Source organism: Nycticebus coucang, chromosome 4 (assembly GCF_027406575.1).
Source record: "Nycticebus coucang isolate mNycCou1 chromosome 4, mNycCou1.pri, whole genome shotgun sequence".
Classification (NCBI taxonomy): Eukaryota; Metazoa; Chordata; class Mammalia; order Primates; family Lorisidae; genus Nycticebus; species Nycticebus coucang.
In genome coordinates this window covers 94,789,906-94,812,148 of record NC_069783.1, presented here as the reverse complement: position 1 = coordinate 94,812,148, position 22,243 = coordinate 94,789,906, and the positions used below count along the sequence as shown (strand labels likewise).

General features: G+C 44.6%; 1 protein-coding gene across 8 annotated transcripts in view; it reads left to right on the top strand.

Moving 5' to 3' along the window:
- Window positions 1-21,326, top strand: part of CHST10 (carbohydrate sulfotransferase 10) — a 36,045-nt gene extending 14,719 nt beyond the window's left edge. For 7 of the 8 annotated variants that reach the window (XM_053589762.1, XM_053589757.1, XM_053589760.1 and 4 more), the window contains 4 exons: window positions 4,118-4,209; window positions 15,415-15,631; window positions 17,680-17,785; window positions 19,204-21,326. In XM_053589762.1, coding sequence (XP_053445737.1) covers window positions 4,118-4,209; window positions 15,415-15,631; window positions 17,680-17,785; window positions 19,204-19,741 — 953 coding nt within the window. In that variant the 3' untranslated portion in view covers window positions 19,742-21,326. The remainder of the gene's footprint in view (window positions 1-4,117; window positions 4,210-15,414; window positions 15,632-17,679; window positions 17,786-19,203) is intronic. The other variant, XM_053589764.1, reaches the window with a different exon arrangement.
- The last annotated feature ends 917 nt before the right edge of the window (window positions 21,327-22,243 follow it).

Below are 22,243 nucleotides of genomic sequence, written 5' to 3'. Positions count from 1 at the left end.
GGGGGCTTCAGAGCCAGCACACAGTGGGCCTTGCTCCCCCTTACCACAAGGTGGGGCTGTCCAGCATCCTCGCAGTGTGCAGTGAACTTAGAGAATGAGAGGCCCCTGGGTTGGCCCACTGAAGATGTGGGGTGGTTACCACGGCACAGTGCAGCCTGTCTTGATGCACATAGGATCTTACCTAACTGCCCAGAAGTACCTGATAAGGGTCATGAAGGTGTCTGGGAGCCGAGCTCTGATGAAGGAAGGGTGCTGACACGCAGGCTGTCTTCCCAACCTGTGTGGTTCAGCTGGGCTCCGGTTAAGCCAGAGAAGTTACATACTCAGCACCCACCCCTGCAGCTGACAAAGGGGTTCTGGGGGCAGGCTGGTGCAGGCATCTCCCACCGGGGCCCTGCACCCCAGGTGCTGTGCCTAGTGGGTAAGGTCCTAGAGCCTCGTGGGCCCTCTGTCTGAGGGACAATTGAAGGTCAGCCCACTGGTGGATCTTGGAACAGTACAGGAAACCGAAATGGATTTGTAAACGTGGCCGTAGGGGTTTCTCACGTGTCGGAGTTTATTTCATATGTGTTCACAGTGTATTTGCTTCTGAGCAGAAGCCTGTTGTGAAGTTTCGTTACAGGAAGTAACCTATGACACAGTGGAATCCTCTGTGAAGGGGCTTCCTTTCCTGTGAAGCAGGTGGAGAATCCCTGGCCTCAGTGTTCTGGGGGCTGCTCCTTTCAGCTCTGCCCTCCAGGAAACGGGCCCTGCACAGGAATCCCAGTCAGTGGACGTGCATTTTCTCGCCTACCTGTTCATCATGTTTTCTCCTGTCACTTGAGCTGATGGGAAGACCACATTTGTCTTGAACTGCTTTTTAAAGCAACACTTAACCATTTTTTTATATTTTATAATCTCTCTTCAGTTCAGCAGTGGAACCACAGTGGTATTTGTGGCAATGATTTATCTTCCATTAACAAATTTCCGTGTCACAATGAAGTAGGATCGGGTGTTGTAACTAGACATTATCACAGGAAAATAAATCCCACTCAGCAGTGGGAATTTGATGGCATGATATGTCGAGACTCAATCAAAAATGACATCCTTGTGGATCTAGTGTGTATTTGTAGACACTGTTTTTCTTCTCCTGTTTTACTTCCTCTACCAATCTTTTGCCTGTGGTAGCCCCCTCCATTCTGTTGTAAGCTGCTAGGACATGGAGCACCACTTGGTTGTCCCTGCACTCCTCCACCCAGCACAAGCTAGGGACAAAGGACATGTGTGTGATGGAATCATGAGGCTCAGCAGCTGGATACACAGCTGAGAGGAGGGGCTGTGATTGCTTCTAGAAAAATAAGCAGGACATCACTTGGCAAATTTAAGCATTTTGTAAAAAGTTGTAAACACGGGGCCTGTAACAAAAGCTAAGATGTCATGCAGACATCCAGCCATACCTTGAGGATTGGAATCTTGAGTCCTGAAGCCCAGGACTTGCTCCTGGGACTCAGGGTGGAGGGAGGGATCTCTCCAAAATCACAGTGGGAACAGTGCGTCTGCTGAAAATAAAAAGCTCTTGACAAAGCAGCAGAAAAGAAATTCATGGGTTAGTGATGCTGTCAGTTTTATCTGAATCTAGTTGAATCAGGGTTGGGTAAGTTGGGGAAAAAAATACCAGGAAGTTTAAAATCATAGAAGTGTTAAAATTGGGGACCAACTGGTAGCGTGTGTGGTTTCAGAGGTGAGGTACTTCACATTGCCAAAGCGTTCTGCATGGTTCTGAAATACGAAACAGGTTGCATTTCCCAAGTTCATTGATAAGTTGGTTATTTAGACTTCAGGATACATTTCCCTATCAAATATTACTAAGAAAGCTTAGGTTTCTATGAAACCCAGTTAGTGTCACTGCTCAGAGATCAGAAGTGACAGTTGAGATGGAGGATGATGGACAGACACATGGGTCTCTGGGGACCCTTGAAGTGTGCCCTGGTCTGTTTTTACACCATACACAGTGTTCTTTGTCTTTACTGCAGGGACAGAGCAACTCCTGTGTGCAGCTCTGGTTAGGCCTGCATGTAGATGCAACCATAGAAAAAAGGAAGCAAGGCTGTAGGTGGGTGGTTCATAAGATGTGAGGCAGAGAGATTCCACTAGAATCAAGTAACTGGAGTGTAAGAGGCAGAGAGACTGTCACTGTAGTCCCAGCACTTGGATGATCAAGTTCATCCTACCTCAGGGAAGAAAGAGGTGGCAGGGAGGCCACTTGGGTGTGCAAGAGGGAGGGACCTTTAACAGTCCCAGGCTTGGGACTCAGGACAACTGTGTGCTAAGTACGAGTATTAATGACCCAAGAGGAGTAGGCTTTTAAATTTAAATTTAACATACTTATACTTTTGTATAACCAACTTTTATGCTTTTGATAGCCAATTTTTGTTTCTAATTATATACATCACTAATTATATACAAAATTTTGAAATGTAAATGTTTCTCTGTTTATAGAGAGTTAAGGTTATCCTTAAATTCTACCCCAAAGGTTTCCCCAAGATCAGTTTGTTGTAAATTATTACTCTGGACAAGCGCTTTGTAAGATTTCTCTAGTCCTGTGATTTTTAAACCAATGTGTAAGTCATAATTTAACTTGCCATTTTTTAAATTGTTTTATTTTGAGATCATTGTGAAGTTACATACAGTTGTAAGAAGTAACAGAGAGAGACCCCGTGTTCCCTTTACCAGTTTCCCCCAAAGGTAACATCTTGCAAAACTCCGGGGCAGTGCCACAGCTGGGATATTGGCATGGATGCAGTCAAGTGGAGGCCCCTTCCATCACCAGGACTCCCTCCTGTTTCTCTGTAGAGCCCTACTCCTCTCCCCAGCTCCAGCCCCAGCCCTGACCCCAGCCAACCACTAACCTGTTCTCTTCTACATAATCTTATCATTTCTAGGACGCATGTATGTGTGTGACCTTTTAGGATTGGCTTTTTTCATTCAACATAACAATTCTTTCCTTGGAGATTCATCCAACTTGTTGCTTGCTTCAGTGGTTTCTTCCTTCTTACTGCTGAATACTGTTCCATGGTGTGATCGTTCTACTGCGTGTCAACCACTCACCAGGTGACAAACACCTGGATTATTTCCAGTTTGGGGCTATTACAAATGAACTACTCTGAACATTGGTATACAGGATTTTTTTCTGAATATAAACTTCCATTTCTGTAGATTAAATGCCGAGGAGTACAGTTGGTGGATTGTATGATAGTTGCACGTTTAGTTTTTCAAGAAATTGCCAAAAGATTTTCCAGATTTGCTATATACTGCTTTACTTTCCCACCAGCAACATAGGCGTGATCAAGTTTCTCTACGTCCTCACCTATCATTTGGCATTTTTACTATTTATTTTTGTAGCCTTTCTGATGAGTGTGTAGTGGTATCTCATTGTGGTTTTAATATGCATTTGTCTCACAGCTAACAATTTTGAACATCTTTTCATGTGTTTTATTTGCTGTCCGTATGTCCTGTTACATGAAATATGTCTGTATGTCTTGGCCATTTTCTAATTGGATTGGTTGATTTTTTTTTTTTTTTTTTTTTTTTTTTTTTTGCAGTTTTTGGCGGGGGCTGGGTTTGAACCTACCACCTCCAGCATATGGGGCTGGCGCCCTATTCCTTTGAGCCACAGGTGCCGCCCTGGTTGATTTTTTTTAATTGTTGAGTTTTGAGAGTTCTTTATATATTCTAGATACTAGTCCTTTGTTAGGTAGTGTAGTTTGTAAATGTTTTCTTCCTGTCATAGCTTGTTTTTTCCACTTCTTCAACTGGCCTTTCACAGAGTAGGTTCTCTGTTTTGTTTATAATTTTATAGTTTTATGTTGCACATTTAAGTCTGTGATCCATTTTGAGTTCATTTTTAATAGGGTGTAAGGTTTAGATAAAGATTCGATTTTTTTTGTCTGTACATGTCCAATTGCTCGAGCACCATCTGTTGAAAAGACTGTCTTCCTCCACTGAATTGTTTTTGCACCTTTGTCAAAAATCAGTCAGGCATCTTTGTGTGGATCTATTTCTGGAGGTTCTGTCCTGTGCGTTGGTTCTCTGTGCCTGTTCCTCCTTGAGAAGACATTTTAACCTCTCTGTCTTCCAGCATACAGTGCCAAACAGGAGTTTCTGTTCCTGACAACTATGCCGGAAGTAGGGAAGCTGGCAGAAGAGAAGCACTTCCCTGAGGAACTGAAGGTAGGCACCAGCCAGGCAAAGAACCTGACCCCTCTGACATGACAGGGGCAGCCCTCACACAGGGCTGGCCTTCCCGGAGTCTGTGCTCTCTCTGCCACTGGTTTCCACTTATCAAATCCTGCTCTATAGCAGCTGCTTCTGTTATGTCTGTTTGGGGAGGTACAAGGTCACACATTTCTGTTCCTCACAGTACTTACACATCACGGATGCTCTGTAGATGTCGGTTGTGCTGACCTCCTGACCAGCTGAGCATGAGCCTCACTAGGGGAATGGAGGGCATCCAGCAAAGTACAGAGAAACTGGGAGTGGGAAAAGATACCTGACCCAGAGTCATGGAATTTTAGAGGAAAAAGGGCCCTTGAGCAACAGAGCAGCTATGCCAGCCTCCAAATTGTATGGATGAGAGGACCGAGTCTAGGAAAACGCCGAATCCTCCAAATCACTTGGGTATTACTGGCAGAGCCCAAGCCTGCTGACTTTAACCCAGCTCTTGCCTAGCTTAGCATTCTGACTCGACATCTTTCTGCATAGGCTCCTTTTGCACATAAATTCCTAATAGTCCTCTGACCAGGGTGAGGAATGTATTCTTGAAGAGCCCCTCTCGCTTTCTTTTTTGTTTAATTTCAGAATATTAAGAGGATACAGATGATTTAGGTTGCATGGATTGCTTTTGTAATGCTTGAGTCCTGGTTATAGGTGTGCCCATCACCCAGACAGAGTTCATAGTGCCCATTAAGTAGGTTTTTCCTCCTCCCCCCTACCCCCTACCCCTGATTGATTCCCACCAAGCTTTACTTCCCTCTGTGCACATGTCTGCTCACTGGTTAATGCCAGTTTAATAGTGAGTACATGTGGTGACTCTGGCATGGGAACCCTGCAGCCTTAAGGCAGAATGTGGCCTTGTAGGTCATTAAGCACAGCCTTTTGACTGAATCTTAATTTTATAGAGCAAACAAATGCTTTTATTAAAAGGGGTACAGCAAAAAGGATTTTTTGTCTCAGCGCCCATAGCACAGTGGTTACTATGGCACCAGCCACATGCAGTGAGGCTAGCAGGTTCAAGCCCAGCCCGAGCCTGCTAAACAACAATGACAACTGCAGTAAGAAAATAGCTGGGCATTGTCAGGGGCACCTGTAGTCCCAGCTACTTGGGAGGCTGAGGCAAGAGAATTGCTGAAGCCCAAGAATTTGAGGTTGCCGTGAGCTGTGACACCATGGCACTCTACCAAGGGTGACATAGTGAGACTGTCTGAAAGAGAAAAAAAAAAAAAAAAAGGTTTTCTTACCTCCTTTGGTGCTTAAAAAAGAACAATTTTGAGATCAGAAGGTGCAGATTCCCCACCCCTTAATGGTCTCTTGTTCTATCTGGATGGTTGAAAAGGTATAATTCATCCTTTTTATGGCTGAGTAGTACTGCGTGGTTATACACACACATTTTATTAATCTACTCATGAATTGATGGGCACTTGGGTTGATTCCACATCTTTGCAATTGTGCTACAGTAAACATTTGAGTGCAGGTGTCTTTTTGATGAAAGTCTTCTTTTCCTTTGAGTAAATACCAAATAGTGCGATTGCTGGATCAATTGATAGATCTACTTTTCGTTCTTTGAGGGATCTCCAAATTGTTTTCCATGGAGTTTGTACTAATCTGCAGTCCTACCAACAGCAAATACTCCTTTCTGCACCCATGCCAGCATCTTTTGTTTTTGGACATTTTAATAAAAGCCATTCTGACTAGAGTAAGGTGATATCTCGTTGTTTTAATTTGCATTTTCCTAATGAGTAGTGACATGGAGCATTGTTTCATATGTTTATTGACCATTTTTCTTTATTCTTTTGAGACGCTTCTGTTCTTTTAATCACTTTTTAACAGGAATTTTTGGGGGGTTTTCTTGCCGATTTGCTGAGTTCTTTGTAAATTCTGATTAGTAGCCCTTCTTCAGATGTGTAGCTTGTGAATATTTTCTCCCATTCTATAGGCTATTTGCTCTGTTGATTGTTTCCTTAGATCTACATCTTTTATTCATTTTGAATTAATTTTTGGAGTGATGAAAAGTAGGAGTCCTATTTCATTCTTCTTTCTATGGATATCCAGTTTTCACAGCACCATTTCTTAAACAGGGCTTCTTTTCCCCAGTGTACATTGTCTGCTTTGTCAAAAGTCAGTTGGTTGTAGGTAGATAGATTTATAACTGGGTTCTCTGTTCTGTTGGTCTGTGTCTCTATTTTTGTACCAATATCGTGGTGTTTTGCTGTTTTACTATAGCCTTGAAGTATAATTTGAAGTTTGGTAATGTGATGCCTCCAGATTTGCGCTTTTTGGTTAAGATTGCTTTGGCTGTTTGAGCTCTTTTCTGGTTCCAAATGAAGCATAGAGATATTTTTTCTAAATCTGTGAACTATAACTTTGGTAGGTATTCCATTGAGTTTGCAAATCATTTTGGATCATATGGACATTTTAATGATGTTGATTGTTGAATGATTGCCTAACCATAGGCATGATATGTCTTCCCATTTGTTTTATATCCTCTGAGATTACTTTCCTCCGACTTCCATAGTTCTCCTTGTAGAGACCTCTCACCTTCTTGGTTAAGTATATTCCACATATTTTATTTTCTTTGTTGCTGTTGTGATTGGTATTGAATCTTGGATTTGACTCTCAGCTTGACAGTTATTAGTATAGAAATGCTACTGATTTTGTATCCTGAGACTTTGCTGAATTTCTTAATCAGTTCCAATAGGCTCTTGTTGGAATCTTTGGGATTTTCTATATATAAGATAATATCATCAGCAAAGAGCAATAATTTGAATTCCGCTTTCCTGATTTGGGTACCCTTAATATTCTTCTCTTGCCTGATCACTCTGGCTAGGACTTCCAGCACTGTGTTGAATAGAAGTGGTGACAGTGGGCATCCTTGTCTTGTTCCATTTCTTAGGGGGTGTGTTTTTAATTTTTCCCTATTCAGCTTGATATTGGCTGTGGGTTTGTTATATATGACATTTATAATTCTGAGATATGTTCATTCTATGCCTAGTTTGTTAAGGATTTTTATCACGTTATATTCTGTTGAATGCTTTTTCTGCATTTATTGAGATGATCATATGGTCTTTGTCTTTGCTTCTTTTTATGTGGTAAATCATATTTGTTGATTTACATATGTCGAACCATCCTTGCATCCCTGGGATGAAGCCGATTTGGTCCTGTTAGATTTATTTTTTTGATGAGCTATTGAAATTCTGTTTGCTGAGGATTTTTGCATCTGTATTCATAAGAGATATTGATCTGTAGTTTTTTTTGTTGTGTCCTTTCTTGGCTTTGGTATCAAGGTGATACATTTTTTTCTTCAGGTGTTTTTATTTATTTATTTTTAATTTCAGATTAATATGAGGGTATAAACAACTAGGTTACAATGTTTGCATTTGTTGAGTATAGTCCCTCTTGTAGTTGAATCCCACACCCAAGAGGTGTGCCATCTACCCTTACATTGTGCCCATTAAGTGGGAGCACACCCATCGCCTTCCCTCTTCCCATCTCCCCCTGTGATTCTGGTTTTATAGAATGAGTTGGGAAGGATTCCTTTCTTCTCAATATTATAGAATAATTTCTGTATTATGGGTGCCAGGTCTTGTTCGTAGGTCTGGTAGAATTCTGCTGTGAATACATCTGGTCAGGGCTTCTTCATTGGGAGGTTTAATATTATGATTTCTATTTCATTGTTGATTATTGATCTGTTTAGGAGTTCTGTTCTTCCTGGCTGAGTCTTGGGAGGGTGAATGTTTCCAGGAACTTGTCCATTTCCTCTTTGTTCTCTAGTTTGTAAAGATTTCTGTAATAGTCATAGATGATGTTTTGTATTTCTGGAGTCTCAGTTGTATTGTCACCTTTTCCATTTCTTACTGAGCTTATTTGGGTCCTTCCTTTCCTGTTCTTGGTTAATCTGGCAAGAGGTCTGTTGATTTTGTTTATCTTTTTGAAGAACCAACTTTTTGTTTTGTTTAAGCCTTTCTGTTTTTGTTTGTTTTCTAATTCATTTAGTCCTGCTCTGACCTTGTTATTTCTTCTCTTCTGCTGTCTTGGGGTTTGGTTTGTTCTTCCTTTTCTAGTTCTTTGAGATGTGATATTAGGTTGGTAATTTGTGGTCTTTGTGTCTTTTTGATGTAAGCATTTAAGGCTATGAATTTTCTCCTGAGGAATGCTTTTTCTGTGTCCTATAGATTTTGATGTGTTCCCTTTGTCTTGTGTTTTTATCCCTTTATTATTCAATTCAAAGAATTTTTTTGCTTTCTATCTTAATTTCATTCTTGAACCAATAATCATTCAATAGCAGGTTATTTAATTTTTATGACTTTATATAGTTTTGAGTGCTTCTCTCATGATTGATTTTTACTTTATTCCACTGTGGTCTGAGAGGGTACACGGTATGATTTCAGTTGTTTGTATTTGTTGAGACCTGTTTTGTGGCCTAACATATGATCAGTCTTGAAGAATGTCCCATATACTGCTAAGAAGAATGTGTATTCTGTAGTTTGGGAATAGAATCTGTAAATCTCTGTTAGGGCCAGTTGATTTAGAATTTGGTTTGAGTCCATTGTTTCCTTGTTTGTTTTATGCTTTAGATGATTGTCTAATTCTGATAGTAGCACATCAAGGTCCCCTGGTAAAATGGTGGTATTTCTTTCTTTAGCTGTAGTGAAATTTGCTTTATATAAATGGACACTCTTTTATGGATATATATTTAGGATTGTTATGTCTTCTTGTTGAATTGCTTCCTTTACCATTAGAGAAGGACCCTCTTTATCTTTCTTTACCTTTGTTGGCTTAAATTGAATTTTGTCTGGTATGAAAATGGCTACACCTGCTCTCTTTTGACATCCATTTGTGTGGAATATTTTTTTCATCCTTTCATGTAGAATCTATGTGTATACTTGTGGTTTAGTTGTGTTTCCTGGAAATAGCAAATATTAAGGTTGTGTTTTTTCATCCATTCAGGCAGCCTGTCTTTTGAGAGAGGCATTCAGTTTATTAATGTTAATTGATAACATTGATATGTATAATGTTGGTCTGTTCATCCTGGTTGATAGTCCCTTATTTCTTTGATTTACCTCTTGTTGTGTTGATTGTTTTATAAAAGTTAGGAGTTTGTGGGGAGAGGGGTTTAGCTGAATTTATACTGGTGGGTATCTGTTGTGCTGATTTGTGTATAGTCCTGTTCTATTTTATGGAGGGCAGATCTAGTCATGGCAGATTCCCTTAGTGTTTGCTTGTCTGGAAAAGAGTTAATTTCTCTGTCAATTATGAAATGTAGTTTTTTTAGGAAATAAAATTCTAGGCCGGAAGTTGTGTTTAATCCTTCCCAATCCGATTTTTTTGCCACTCACATGCTCCCCAGCTCTTGTTTATTTTGGGTGGGAAAGAGGTTGATGAATTATTTATAATTATCCTACAACTTTGAAAGAGAAAAACATAAATATGAACTCACTTGATGATTTTATTGTCTATTTTAGGTTACCTAAAACAATTAAAGTGTTTTTGCTTATTTTTGTTTATAAATGTTTGGAATGTTCCCTTTGTCTAGAAGCAATCTCCAGAATGAAGCCCAGGCTCCTTGCATGTCTCACAGTAGAAAGTGGTATCTCTCCTTCCATCTTTCTCATTTCTTCTGCAAAACGTGCAATTGTTTGTTGATTTTTTTCATTTTGCATTATAAAATGCATCTTCCCATTTACCCTTTGTTCAGTGTCAGCAGATGGTCTTTCCCTCTTTCTTGAATTTCTGATCCTCACATTGCCCACGTGCTGAGTGATGAGATTTCTCCTGTAAGAAAGGTGTGTCTCCCTTTTTCTCCACTCTCCTTCTTATCTAATGAGTAAAGGATGTAGCTGTTCACAACTGCAACATCCACCGGCTAGAAGAATAATTTTCCACCTTTTGTAGAACCTCCTTGTAAATCCCTAACATCCACAATACTGATCAGCTCTGTCCACTCCTCCCGTAAACTTTGTGTGTCCTAAAATAACTGTCAGTTTTTCAAGTTGAACAAGCTGTTTCTTCTTATAACCAGTGATCAACTGTGTTTGAGGGCCAAAGAATGTGCTCAGCATCGTCACTAACCTCTTGTCATGAATGAAAGGCACATCATTTTCATATCACATAATTTACATTCCTGAATTTACATTTCTTCTTTTTCAGATCACTTGGAAAATCCTTCCTAAAAGCCATACCTATTCCAGTGATATGTATTTTCATTTTATGCAACTTCTGGGCTCTGGATGTCTTCTGACATCAGAGCAGAGTAGGAAAATCATCAGATGTCTGGCATAAGATTGGAAAGGGTTAAGTTGAATGAAGATGGGTTTCTGATCCTTTCTGACAGGTATTCCACTGAGAAATTTGCAATTAACCTGATAAGTTTTCCTTTGTAGGTTATTTGGTGCTTTGGTCTTGCTGCTTGCAGAATTTTCTCTTTCATTTTGACTTTGGCCAGATTGATTACTGTGTGTCTTGGAGATGATATATTTTCTATGAGTCTTTCTGATGTTCAGTATTCATCTTGTATCAGAATGTCTGAATTTCTGGTGATGCCAAGGAAGTTTGCCTCAGTAATTTCCCCAAGTAGATTTTTCGTGTTTGTAGCACTTTCTTCTTCTCCCTCAAGCATACCTATAATTCAAATATTTGTTCACATAGTTGCATATCTCTCTAAGTGATTGCTTAGACTTTCTTTTGCTCTTCTTTGCCTCTTTAAGTGACTGGGTTATCTCAAGAGCCTTGTCTTCTAGCTCTGAGATTCTTTCTTCTTCTTGGTTTAGCCTACTGTTAAAGCTTTCTGCTGTGTTTTGAAATTCCATAAATGACTCTTTCCTTCCTTTAACTTCTATTATATTCTTTCTTATGTTGTCCAGCTTTCTAGTGACTTTTTCATTTTTTTCCACTGATTTCCTGAAATTTTGTTGTTGTTGTTGTTGTTGTTGTTGCTTCTTTTTGTTGGTTTTCAACTATCTCTTCAATTCCATTCATCTTCTTTTCAGTCCACATTCTGAAGTCCCTTTCTTTTAGTTTCCCACAAGGAAAATGCCACTACAGTACTTCCTTGTGTTCCCTTGGGGGTGTCAAATTATTTTGTTTTCCTGTTGCCAGGCTTCTCTTGCTGGTTTCTTCTCATCTGGCTCCTCTTCTCTGAGCTCTGGTTAATAGGATTGCAGGGCCCCTGTTCTCCTTTGCTGAGAACTCTCTCAAACCAAGTCCTGGAGTGATGGCTCCTCAGGCTTGCAGTTTGGACCTCATTGAGGTTCTGCCAGCCTAGCAGTAGTGGTGGAGACTCAGTAGTGGAGTCTTGGGGTCCAAGCACAACTATAGGGTCTGTGAGATGGAGTTGCAGGCCCAGCAGGAGTCCTGGAGCTACAGGGGCAGATCCTCAGACTCAGGCACAGTGAGAGCTTCAGAGCAGGCTCTGTGGATTTGGAGGTAGAGCAACCCACCTTTGAGGGCTATTCACCAGCATGGAGACTGCTGTTGCCCACTTGTGCAGGCAGGGGTTTATCTCAGTGATCCAGAGTCTGTGTAGGTGGTCTGATTCTGCCGGTTAGCCATGGTTCTCTCCCTACACATAAAACACACTGAGTCAGTCACCCCAGACTGCCAAGTCTCTCAGGCATCGCCTCTGTTCAGTTCCCACACTGGGAAGAAGGTGTGCTCAGCCCTTAGCCACCAAGGATGACATGAGGGAGTATCTGTTCCCTCCCCAGGCTGGTAGGGGAGATGCTAAGGTTAACTGCTAGAGGGCTATGTCCTGAGCAGACATGGCTGCATGTGCCAGAGCAATCAGGATGGCATTGGTTGTAGAAGCCTGGGATTGGCAGCCACCAGAGTTGTGCAGTAGAAGAGGGAGACCGCTCACAGATCAAGTTACCTATAACTTTTGTTTCTCTCCTAGAAAGCAGTGTCCCTTTGGGTTGCTTCTGTCATGTCTTCATGTCTTCACAGTAGTGTGAATTGTATTGTTAATCTCCGAGACAGTGGCTGATACTTTTGAGTAAGAACTGGCCACTCCCTGTTTAACTAAGTTGATAGATGCTGTCTGTGATGATCTACAGAGTTGTTTCCCCTGTGGTTGATGCTTGCAGGAAAGAGCCAGTGGCAGAAATGCTCCTTTGTGCCTATAATAAGCTCTAGTCCCTCAGGTGGGGTACCTGAGTTCCTTAGGCTTTGAGGAGGGGCCTTGTGTCTCCCAGGGGTTGCTTGATTGCCACAGCAGAGGTGGGTGGAGGGGCGATGGTTAGGTTGTGTGATCCTGGAGGGCTCTGAGATCCTAGAAGGCTCTTCAAAGCCTTGGCAGGGCTCAGAGAGCATTTTTCTGGCCCCTAGGGTGAGCCACTGGGAGGAGGGTTGAGGCTCGTTCCTCAAACCAAGATGACTGCCCATAAGGAAGGGGCCACAATTCCCCAACTGGCTGTCAGGAGTAAGCTCCGTCCCTCTTGTGTCAACCCTGCCCTCTGGTGTCAGGTTGCACCAGGGCACACCTGAACACACTGAGTTTCTGTGGCTCCCTGGTCTGGAATCTTCCCTGCCAGGAGACCCTCCCTAGTCAGTGCAGCTTTCCTGTAGTCACTGCACTGTAGGGGCAGTGCTTCCTCAGATCGCTGCATCTCAGACCCCCCCACCATACTCTCCATCAGTTCTATCCATTTTGGCTCCCTCCCCTCCTAATTCCAATTCCCAAAACTTCCTCCATGTATCTCCCCAGCAACCCACTTGCATCCAGCTAGCACCAGGTCTGGACTGCATCTCTGACCATGGGCATTCATCTCTGAGAAATGCTGGCAAGCAAGGAGCTCCCAGATTGGGCACCCCAGCGTCTTCAAGGGGAGAGTCATGGTCCCTACTCTCTATGGAAACCTCAGACCAGAGGACACACCAGTTGGGGAGAGATGGCTGCACTCCAAATTCTCAACTGAGACTGCTCTTCCAGTTGCCGTGGGTGGGGAAGAGGCAGGGAAGGACAAGAGTCTGAATGGAGAAAAGCCGACTCTCTGGCCTCTAGGGTCACTCTCCTTAGAGGGGAACCCTGCATGGAATGTCCAAACTCTGTAATCACTCAAGTTCTCCCCACAATTCTGTCTTCACAACAGTGCTTGGGCTTATGGACTGAAAAAGCTTCTAAGCAACTTGGTAGCCTGATGATCTCTGAAGGAATGTGGAAGGGAGAAGTTTCCCTCTCTTACCTTGCACCTTCACTGGCTCTGAGCCTCTCTGGGTTTGATCCTCTCTGTATCTTTTGTTACTTCATCTTCTCCTCTGCTTTGCAGTTTTCCTCCATGAGGTCCCTGGCAGGCTCTAGCACTTCTTTCTCTGGCCTGCAGCTGAGCTGTGTCCCCTCTCCCTTCTCCTTTCTCTGAAACCCTGGCAAGCGATGTCTCCAGTCAGTCATCTTGCCTCCTCTTCATGTGCCAACTTTCATTCTGGATCTGGATGGTTGAGGTTACATTTGTTGCCAGAGGAAGGAAATGAATCAAGCAGGTTGTAAAAATGTTTCTCAGCCCAGAATTAAGCTGCAGAGAGAGGGACAGCTTCTGTCTGTGGTTGGCAGTGTAAGGATGACAAATTAGAACCCAGTAAAAATAGAAAGCCTACACCTGGTCAGAGAAGAGTGCTGTGGAGTTTACTTCTGTCAGGACATTGATGTATAGAGATCAAGTCTGCAGAACTCTGAGAGGCCCAGAAATGTTGCTTTTAGGTTGAGGCATCCCAAGGCAAAAGGAAAGAATTTGGATGGGCTCTATACAGAGGAGAAGTGAAAGAGCCTAGAGAACACGGGAGGGCAGCATCAATGGGATGAGTTACGGGAAACATGGATAAAAACAAAGTTCCCTTCTCTTCCTACCTTCTTTTGGGATAAATGAGAAAGAGATGGGATCCTTGAGGGAATGAAGTTAACTTAGACCCTTCTTGCAAGAGCAAGGAAAGTGCCTGGCACGGCTTCTGGAATTCTGTGGCAGGTGGAGGGCAGAGGGCAGCAGCGTCATGTGGGGAGGATCAAAGGTCACCTGCTAAGTCTATAGGCACCTGCTCTCACTTCCCAGAGTTCCCCAACTCTGAAAGTAGGCCGTCAGGAATCTCCTGATGTGCTTCCCTGTACCCCAGGAAATTCAATCACAGACCCCAGGGAGAAAGCATGCCCTGGACAGAGGTTGCGGAATGTCAGGGAGTTTGGTTATGGTAGATCCACGAAGGAAGAGTGGGAGCCTCTGTGGTTCCCACATTTCCAGTGTCTTTGTTCTACTGAGTTCTAAGGCTCACACCCTCCTCCCCACTTTGTAACTGACTCAGTCTCTAGGGAGGACATATTGTTACACCTGCTGGGTAAATGGATTGCCTGGCAAGGCTAGTACATCTAAAAAGATGTAACAAGTGCATTTTGGTCCATTCAATAAAGTTAATTTGGAAGGACTGTCTGCTTCGTGATCTTGGGAAGAATTTCTGTGTAGCATTAAGGAGAGAAATAATGGATGTAGCTGCAATGGCATTTCAACACGCTGAGAACCAGGGCCACCGCCAGGGAGCACTGAAGGGCTGGGTGAGCCACACAGCCCCCTTCACAAGGGCCCTCCCGACTCTTCTTGGAGAAGATGGTGATATGAGCAGGAAGGGGATTTTAACTCACTAAAGACACAGGTCTCTGAGCAACTTGTGTACAGAGTCACAGGTGTTCTCAGCTGACCCCAAGTGGAGTAGACACTTAACAGGCAGTTGCAGAAGTGGCCTGCCACCTAGCAAAGCAGCCTCAGGGTGCATGCATGCCCAGAGAGGCATGTGCTGTCATTTATGACTTCAGCTTTTTCATCCTTTGGGGCTTTGTTTGTTTGTTTTTCCTAGCATGCAGATTCCAAACACCTTTTTTGTTTTGTTTTCTTTTTTTAAGTCAATCTTCTCCCAAGAAGGAAAGTCGGATGAAGTAAGTTTGCTTGCATTTTCTTGCCCACTGTACAGAGTCATGTCCACAACTTACCAGCACAGTGGGAAGGCCCTGAGGAAGGCCTAGAAAGTGGCTGGGATAGTGGTTGTCACCCTGTGAAAGGGGAGGAAGGAGGACCGAGAAAACCTAGATGGTGAGGAAGGGACGGGCCAACAGGAGTGTTTCCTGCTCAGGCTCTCCTGCATCCTTCTAACCACCCTCGTGCCTGTCTTGCCACTTGTCACCTGCAGCCGACTGGGAAAGTGCTTCAACCCCTGGTCTACATGGAGCGCCTGGAACTCATCAGAAACGTCTGCAGGGATGAAGCCCTGAGGAATCTCTCTCACACTGCTATCTCCAAGTTTGTCCTGGACCGAATATTTGTCTGTGACAAGCACAAGATTCTTTTCTGCCAGACTCCCAAAGTGGGCAACACCCAGTGGAAGAAAGTGCTGATTGTTCTAAATGGTACATGCAAGGCCAGTGAACGTCTATCTGGGATGTCCAGGGTTGGCCCAGGGAGGTGGGGGGACACCAGAAAGGAGTCAAAGGAGGGGTAGTTTCTCCTGGAAGGACTGGCAGCCCCACAAACAGTTCTCTGTCGTTGCTGTTTCCTGTTAGTGTTGTGCCTTGGAAGTCGGTAGGGTTCATTTAGGCACTTATTCTTTTCAAAGGGGCACAGGCAAGGTCAGGAGCTTTGCCTTTCACAGTGGAATCCCCACCCCAGGCACCTTGCCCACCCCATTGGTCACCTGTCTTCTTATCTTCAACTTCCTGAACTAATTCTTACAGCCACGTTCTCTGTCCTGAGTGAGTCAGGGGCCCCTACTAAGCTCCCAGGGACTGACTGCCTCTGCAGGGAGAAGGGGACCCTGCCCCGGGGCCTGCGGTCTCTTCACCTGCAGACCACGTATTCTGTGTTGGTTGGGAAAAAAGAAAGGGTACCCCATTTTACACTAAGCATTTGTATTCAGAGGGTTTAGTCAGCTCGCTTCAGGAAAAATCTGATGTTTGCTGGGGAATGAATTAGGTCATCAAAAAGTGGCCTCATGCACTACAATTTTGATTACTGACCTGTCTTCAGGTACCGTGTTTGTTTGTTGGTTTAAATTAGCCTGAACTGATCCAAGATAATTATGGGCTCTGTCTCTTTAATTCAGCTTTGAAAGGAACTTAGTTCCAGCTGACAGCAGTGGGCCTCGTGGATTAGGAATCACATCTTGGGGCCTCAAGGTGGGTGGCCCTGGTGCTCTTGTCCTCAGTGTCGGCTACTATTTGGCTTTTCACTGGTTGGTCAGGGGAGAAAAGGGTGATACCTCATCTTGTAGTCACCAGGTGTTTAACTAATATGCTCCTGGAGTAGTCTGATAGCACATGGGCTTTTGAAATTGGAGAAAAAGGTCACAGATTAAATTGAAAACAAGGAATATACCCAAAACTAACAGCCCGCCACAGTGTGAAGTATCATACTTTAATAAGGTGAACACCACTCACCAGTGGACTTGCCAGATCATCTAAGGAAGAAGGATATTTTCAGTCATCCTTAGATACCCTGATGGGGGACAGGTGCCTGGGTGGGTCCAGGTGTAGATCCATAGAGCTGGTTCTTATACTGTCTCCCAGAGAGCCAGAGTTCCTTTTGCCCACTTCACAGTCATCCACAGCACATGACACAAAGTTCTGTGTGTTCTGTGTAGGGCTTACACATCTGGAGAGGATGAGTGAAACAGACCAGGCCATAGCCACTGCTCAAATGGCCTGAGAGAGATTCTTCCCTGCCAGGGATTTGCTCATAACATGACAGATTTAACAGAAAGATGACTGTTAAGGTTTGCGGAGGCTTGGCTGAAACATTCTCAGCATAGTGACAATGTTTCCATCTGTCTGCATTGAAAAGAGTGAAAACACCTGCCCAGCCAGCAGCCCTGGGCTGCCCTCCCAAGTGCCATTCAGTAGCCTGGACCCAGCACTGAGCTTGGATGACAGACTCTAGCTACTGATGGTGCCTACCTTCTCCTCAGACAGTCTTGTGCTCCTGTGACTCCTGACTCTGCAACTCCCACAACTTTAGCCAGACTATTCAGCATCTGAAGTCTTCGCTTGCCAGTCTGGGATGCTGTAGGGGTACCTGTGGCCTGGGAGAGATTAGCCTGTCCACCATGATGGGGCTGTGACAGCGCTGTGGACAAGTTTAGTGCTGTAGTCACAGTCCTGCCCCATCCATCTAGCATAGGCCAAGTATTGCTGGTTTGGGGAATTCTGCTTGCATGCAGCGATTTTCCTTTAATGATGGATTTAGCCCATTAAGCCCATTGCCAGGATAAACACTGCCAGTATTTCTACCCTTGGTCTCTCATCCTACCGGCAGAAACAGGTGGAATTCAAAGTCCTAAATTTAGATACTGGGCAAGTTTTTCATCCATGCCATGGGCAGCACAGGGCCTGAGGTCAGAGACAGGCAACTTCTCTGGGGTTTGCACCAAGGTGCTCAACACACAATTCTGTTTACTTCCCAGGAGCGTTTCCTTCTATTGAAGAGATACCCGAAAATGTGGTCCATGACCACGAGAAGAATGGCCTCCCCCGCCTCTCTTCCTTCAGTGATGCGGAAATTCAGAAGCGGTAAGAGTAGCTTCTTCAAGTGGTAGGGGGGTGGATTTTGAAAACCTGAGAAGCAATTTTGAAAACACCCTAGGCACGGTTCTGTACTTGCCAAGTGTTCCAAATTGCTCCAAGGGCCACTGGGAACTGTCAGTTTGCCCCCAGTGGGAGGCAGCTGAGCATATGCCTGGTACTCAGCGCAGTTAAACCCAGATCCTTGTGCAAATTTCTGAACACAGTCTCCAGCTTTACCATAACACCTTCCATTAAAATGAAATTTTATTAGCAGAAATGAGTGGTCAACTTTTTTCTGCTATAAAAGTTTTACAGATTCCTTGTTGAATGTGATTTTCACTCTAAGTCAGGGATTTGGGTTGCAGGGAGACCCTACTGAATGTTGCATTTTGCCAGAGGCGTTGTGCCTGCCTCTGAGAGTGGTGTGTGGGGCTGTACCCAGCACAGGCAGGGCCAAGAGACAGACACAGACAGTAGCAGGGATGGAGTCCATAGCTCATAAATGGGGATGTTCCCCAGATGAGCTCTCAGATGACCCCATGAAGCAAAGTTTAAAGGAGTAAGAACATAGAAGCAGCCCCTGTGAGACCACCAGCTAGGCTTTGCCCTCCCTGCCTTGCATGGCCTCTGGCCCTGGTTGATATAGTCTGCCCGGCTCTGCAGACCCTATGAGAGATGCTCCTGGGGAAGCACTGCCCTGTCACCCACCACTCTGAGCATGCACTTCATTGGGCTTTTGTGGGCCTCAGTGAGCTAAGACATACCAAGCAAGGAAAAGCTGTTTTTGGCATGTGCTGAGCACGCCTTAACAGTGACAGCATTGCTGACCTTGTTACTGTCACTGCTGCCAGCTATCCTAGCCAGTACTGATACCCTGCTGCTGCCCCGATGGCCGCTCACTGGCCACCACTCCTGCTGACTGGAAGGTGACGCCTCACTCTCCATTTTCTCATGTCTCCTTTTCCCTCTTACTTTTCCTTCCCCTGGCAATTTTGAGTTGAATATTTAAAGAAATACCTTTAAAGTAACTTTCTCTAACCTCACCTATTTCTGATTTCCTCAGAGTTCCTGCCTTTATGATTTTCTGCCCAGGAACAAAACTTTAAACATTCTTAAAGTTTTGAATTTTTCAAGTAAAACAAAATATAGATTAAAAAGATGTATTTGTAGTGCCCCCACTCCCGGATGAGTACTAGGACTCACGCCTTGGATAGTTAAGGTTTTCCAAGCCTCCATTTCTTCACCTGTAAAACGGGTTAATCCATAAAGTCTAGGAAAAGATGCATGGCAGGACTTTGTCCAAGTGAGGGCTCAGCAGATGGCAGCAGCTGCAGTGTTTAGTCTCTGCTCCTCCCACCATCACAATCATTACCACCAGTGGCATTGAGTTAACCCTGTTTGTTTGTTTGTTTGTTTTTCCTTAGCTTAAAAACATACTTCAAGTTTTTTATTGTAAGAGATCCCTTTGAAAGACTCATTTCTGCATTTAAGGATAAATTTGTTCACAACCCCCGGTTTGAACCTTGGTATAGACATGAAATTGCCCCCGGCATCATCAGAAAATACAGGAGGAACCGGACAGAGTCCCGGGGGATCCAGTTTGAAGACTTTGTGCGCTACCTGGGCGATCCGAACCACAGATGGCTAGACCTTCAGTTTGGGGACCACATCATTCATTGGGTGACATATGTAGAACTCTGCGCACCCTGCGAGATAAAGTACAGTGTGATTGGACACCACGAGACTCTGGAGGACGATGCCCCATACATCTTAAAGGAAGCTGGCATAGACCACCTGGTGTCCTACCCAACCATCCCTCCAGGCATCACTGTGTACAATAGAAGCAAGGTGGAGCACTATTTCCTGGGCATCAGCAAACGAGATATCCGACGGCTGTATGCACGTTTTGAAGGGGACTTTAAGCTCTTTGGGTATCATAAACCAGATTTTTTGCTAAACTAATACATAGGACCTGTGGATTCATATGTCTTCGTTAGATCGGGGGCTAACCAGTTGGAGGTCGAAGCACAGAAACGACACTTCCTCCATCTCACCTCTCCTTTTAGAACTCCCAGGGGCTCCCACAGGCCTCTGCTGGACGCTGTTGTGACTTAGTTTGGATATAAGATGTACTGAGGGCCCTGTCCCCCACCCCTACCAGTGTCATTAGGATGGTACTGGCTTTCCCTATCCTCAGAGGGGAGAAGAGTCTAAACATTTGCATCCAACAGACTCACAGGGAGGAGCACTCCACAGCCTCAGCAGCCATCTCCCTCAGCTATCAAGGGAACACAGGGCTCTGGTCAGGGGTGTCCAACCTGTCACAGGGTACCGCAGGATCAGCACCCAGCACTTTCAGGACAGACAGATAAGCCAGGAGGCTGCAAAAATCACCGAGGCTCACACAGCATCACATCTGAGGAACAGAGTGACACCTCTGGCTTTCATCTTGGTGCTGCTGTGATCACAGAGGTGGGACATTCTTTTCATGACGATTGTGTTTCTGTGACATTCCGTGGTACCCTGAGCATGGTTTCCAGCAGTCCATGTTTTTAACATCCATGCCCACGTCACCTGCCAAGCGCCTCTCTCATTTGCCACGAGACATACAGATTGCAAAATTGAGGGCAATTCTACCTGCGAGGAAAAACATATTTGGGGGCCTCAAAAGGAACAAGGTATGGGAAGAGAGAGAGCTAGCTGTGGATTCGAGCATGTCTGTCCAGGCTTACCCTACCTGGGTGGGCAGCAGGGATCTCTACCTGTCTCCTCCAGGGATCTCCAAACACTACAAGGGCACCATGCCAGCATCTCAGAACTCGGTACAGTTTAGACATTTTAATTCCTTTCATCTCAGCAAAATGCATACCATAGGGCCCGTTTCTGATAACACCACCATCCTGGGTTCCATGGCTAGAAGTTGGGTAATCAAGTTCACCAGCAATAAAATCCTGGCTGAGGCAGCCTCCAGTAATGTGTCTTCTAGGCACTGAAGCAGGCCTCCGTGAAGAGCAAGCCACAGCGACTATTTCAGATGCCGTCCAGCAGCCAGGGCCATCTGGACAGACAACAGACCATTTGTTAAGATACGTCCCCAGTGCTCAGGTCTGCATAGCACTGCTGAACCAGGGCGAGGGGTGAGCTGGACTTTTCTTAAAGGCAGCCTCAACCTTCCTTGTCTCAAAATGGTTTCCTGAATATGTAAATGTGAAAGTAAAATAAAATTTAAAATATGTGCCAAACCTGACACGGGCTGCTTTTCCTGGGGAAGGTGCTCCCAGGCCACAAGTGCCCCTCCCTCCTAGGCCAGTGACAGCAGATGGGCCTGGGCGCACACAGGAAGTGAGACTCAGCCTCTGTCCATCCTCAACTGACAATGCCAAGGTTGTGACACTTGGGTTGTTTTTCTATGAATTTTAGCAGAGTCTTGTTCAAATTTCAGACTCAATAAGCTGATCAATTACTTCTTTCTTATTTGAAATGTAACAGTGTTGAATAATGTATGTGAATTTAAGGCCTTAAAGTTAGTCCTAATTAAAATAGCATTTTCTCTCAGAAGCAAAAGGTTGGCCACTTGGGTTTATTTTATTCCTCTCCTCAATTGCATGTGGGTTATTTTCCTAACATGTTTTGCCAAACAAGTAGAGATTGCTACCAGAATGTCTCCTGCACATCTCACAGTGTGTCTGGCACAAGGACAACCCTGCCCACTGCAGCGCCTGGTACCATGCCCCACTGCTGGTCAGCCCCTATGCCTCCACTGAGGTTTTTGGGCTTCCTTCTGAGTCTCCAAACTCTACTTATTCCCTTCTCAGGCCTAAAACAGGTGGTCCTTTCCCTTCTGTCCTCTGAGACACGGCTACAGTATGAGGACTCTGATCCCCCAGGTGGCTGCCACCTCGGGACAGAGGCCAGGGCCAGGGTGCAGGTCATTCCCAGGCAGCATTACCCAAGCTGGGCAGCTAGAGAGCACAGGCCTCTTGGGGAATCTCCTGGATGTGAGAGAAACGTAACCAGCACCCCTGCCTCAGGAAAGTGTCTCAGCCAGGAGAGCAATTTTTAAATAAAAATTCAATAATATTAGGCTGACTTAATGGGTCAGTGTTGTGAATTGCTTCTCTCTACTGGATTCCACTCTTCACACATTGCAGATCTGTGAGCAGCTGTATGCTGAGAACCTTCACAGTGTGGTGTTCACAATCCAGGTGGGAGCTGATGGTCCTAGCGACTGGCGGGGTGCACGCACTCCAGGTTCCTGGGAAGAAGAGCCTCCTACCGAGGAGGGGGGCTCAGAGTTACTGGGGGATAATGCACCCCTGACCCCCACTACTCCACTCTAAACCCCAGTATGGGTTGCTTCGCTGAACGTCCAGAACCAGGGAACAGCAGAAGCCCAGATCAGAAGGGGAAGAATAATCAAGACGTCACATAAATGTGAGGCAAAGGCAGCTGGTCATCTGCCTG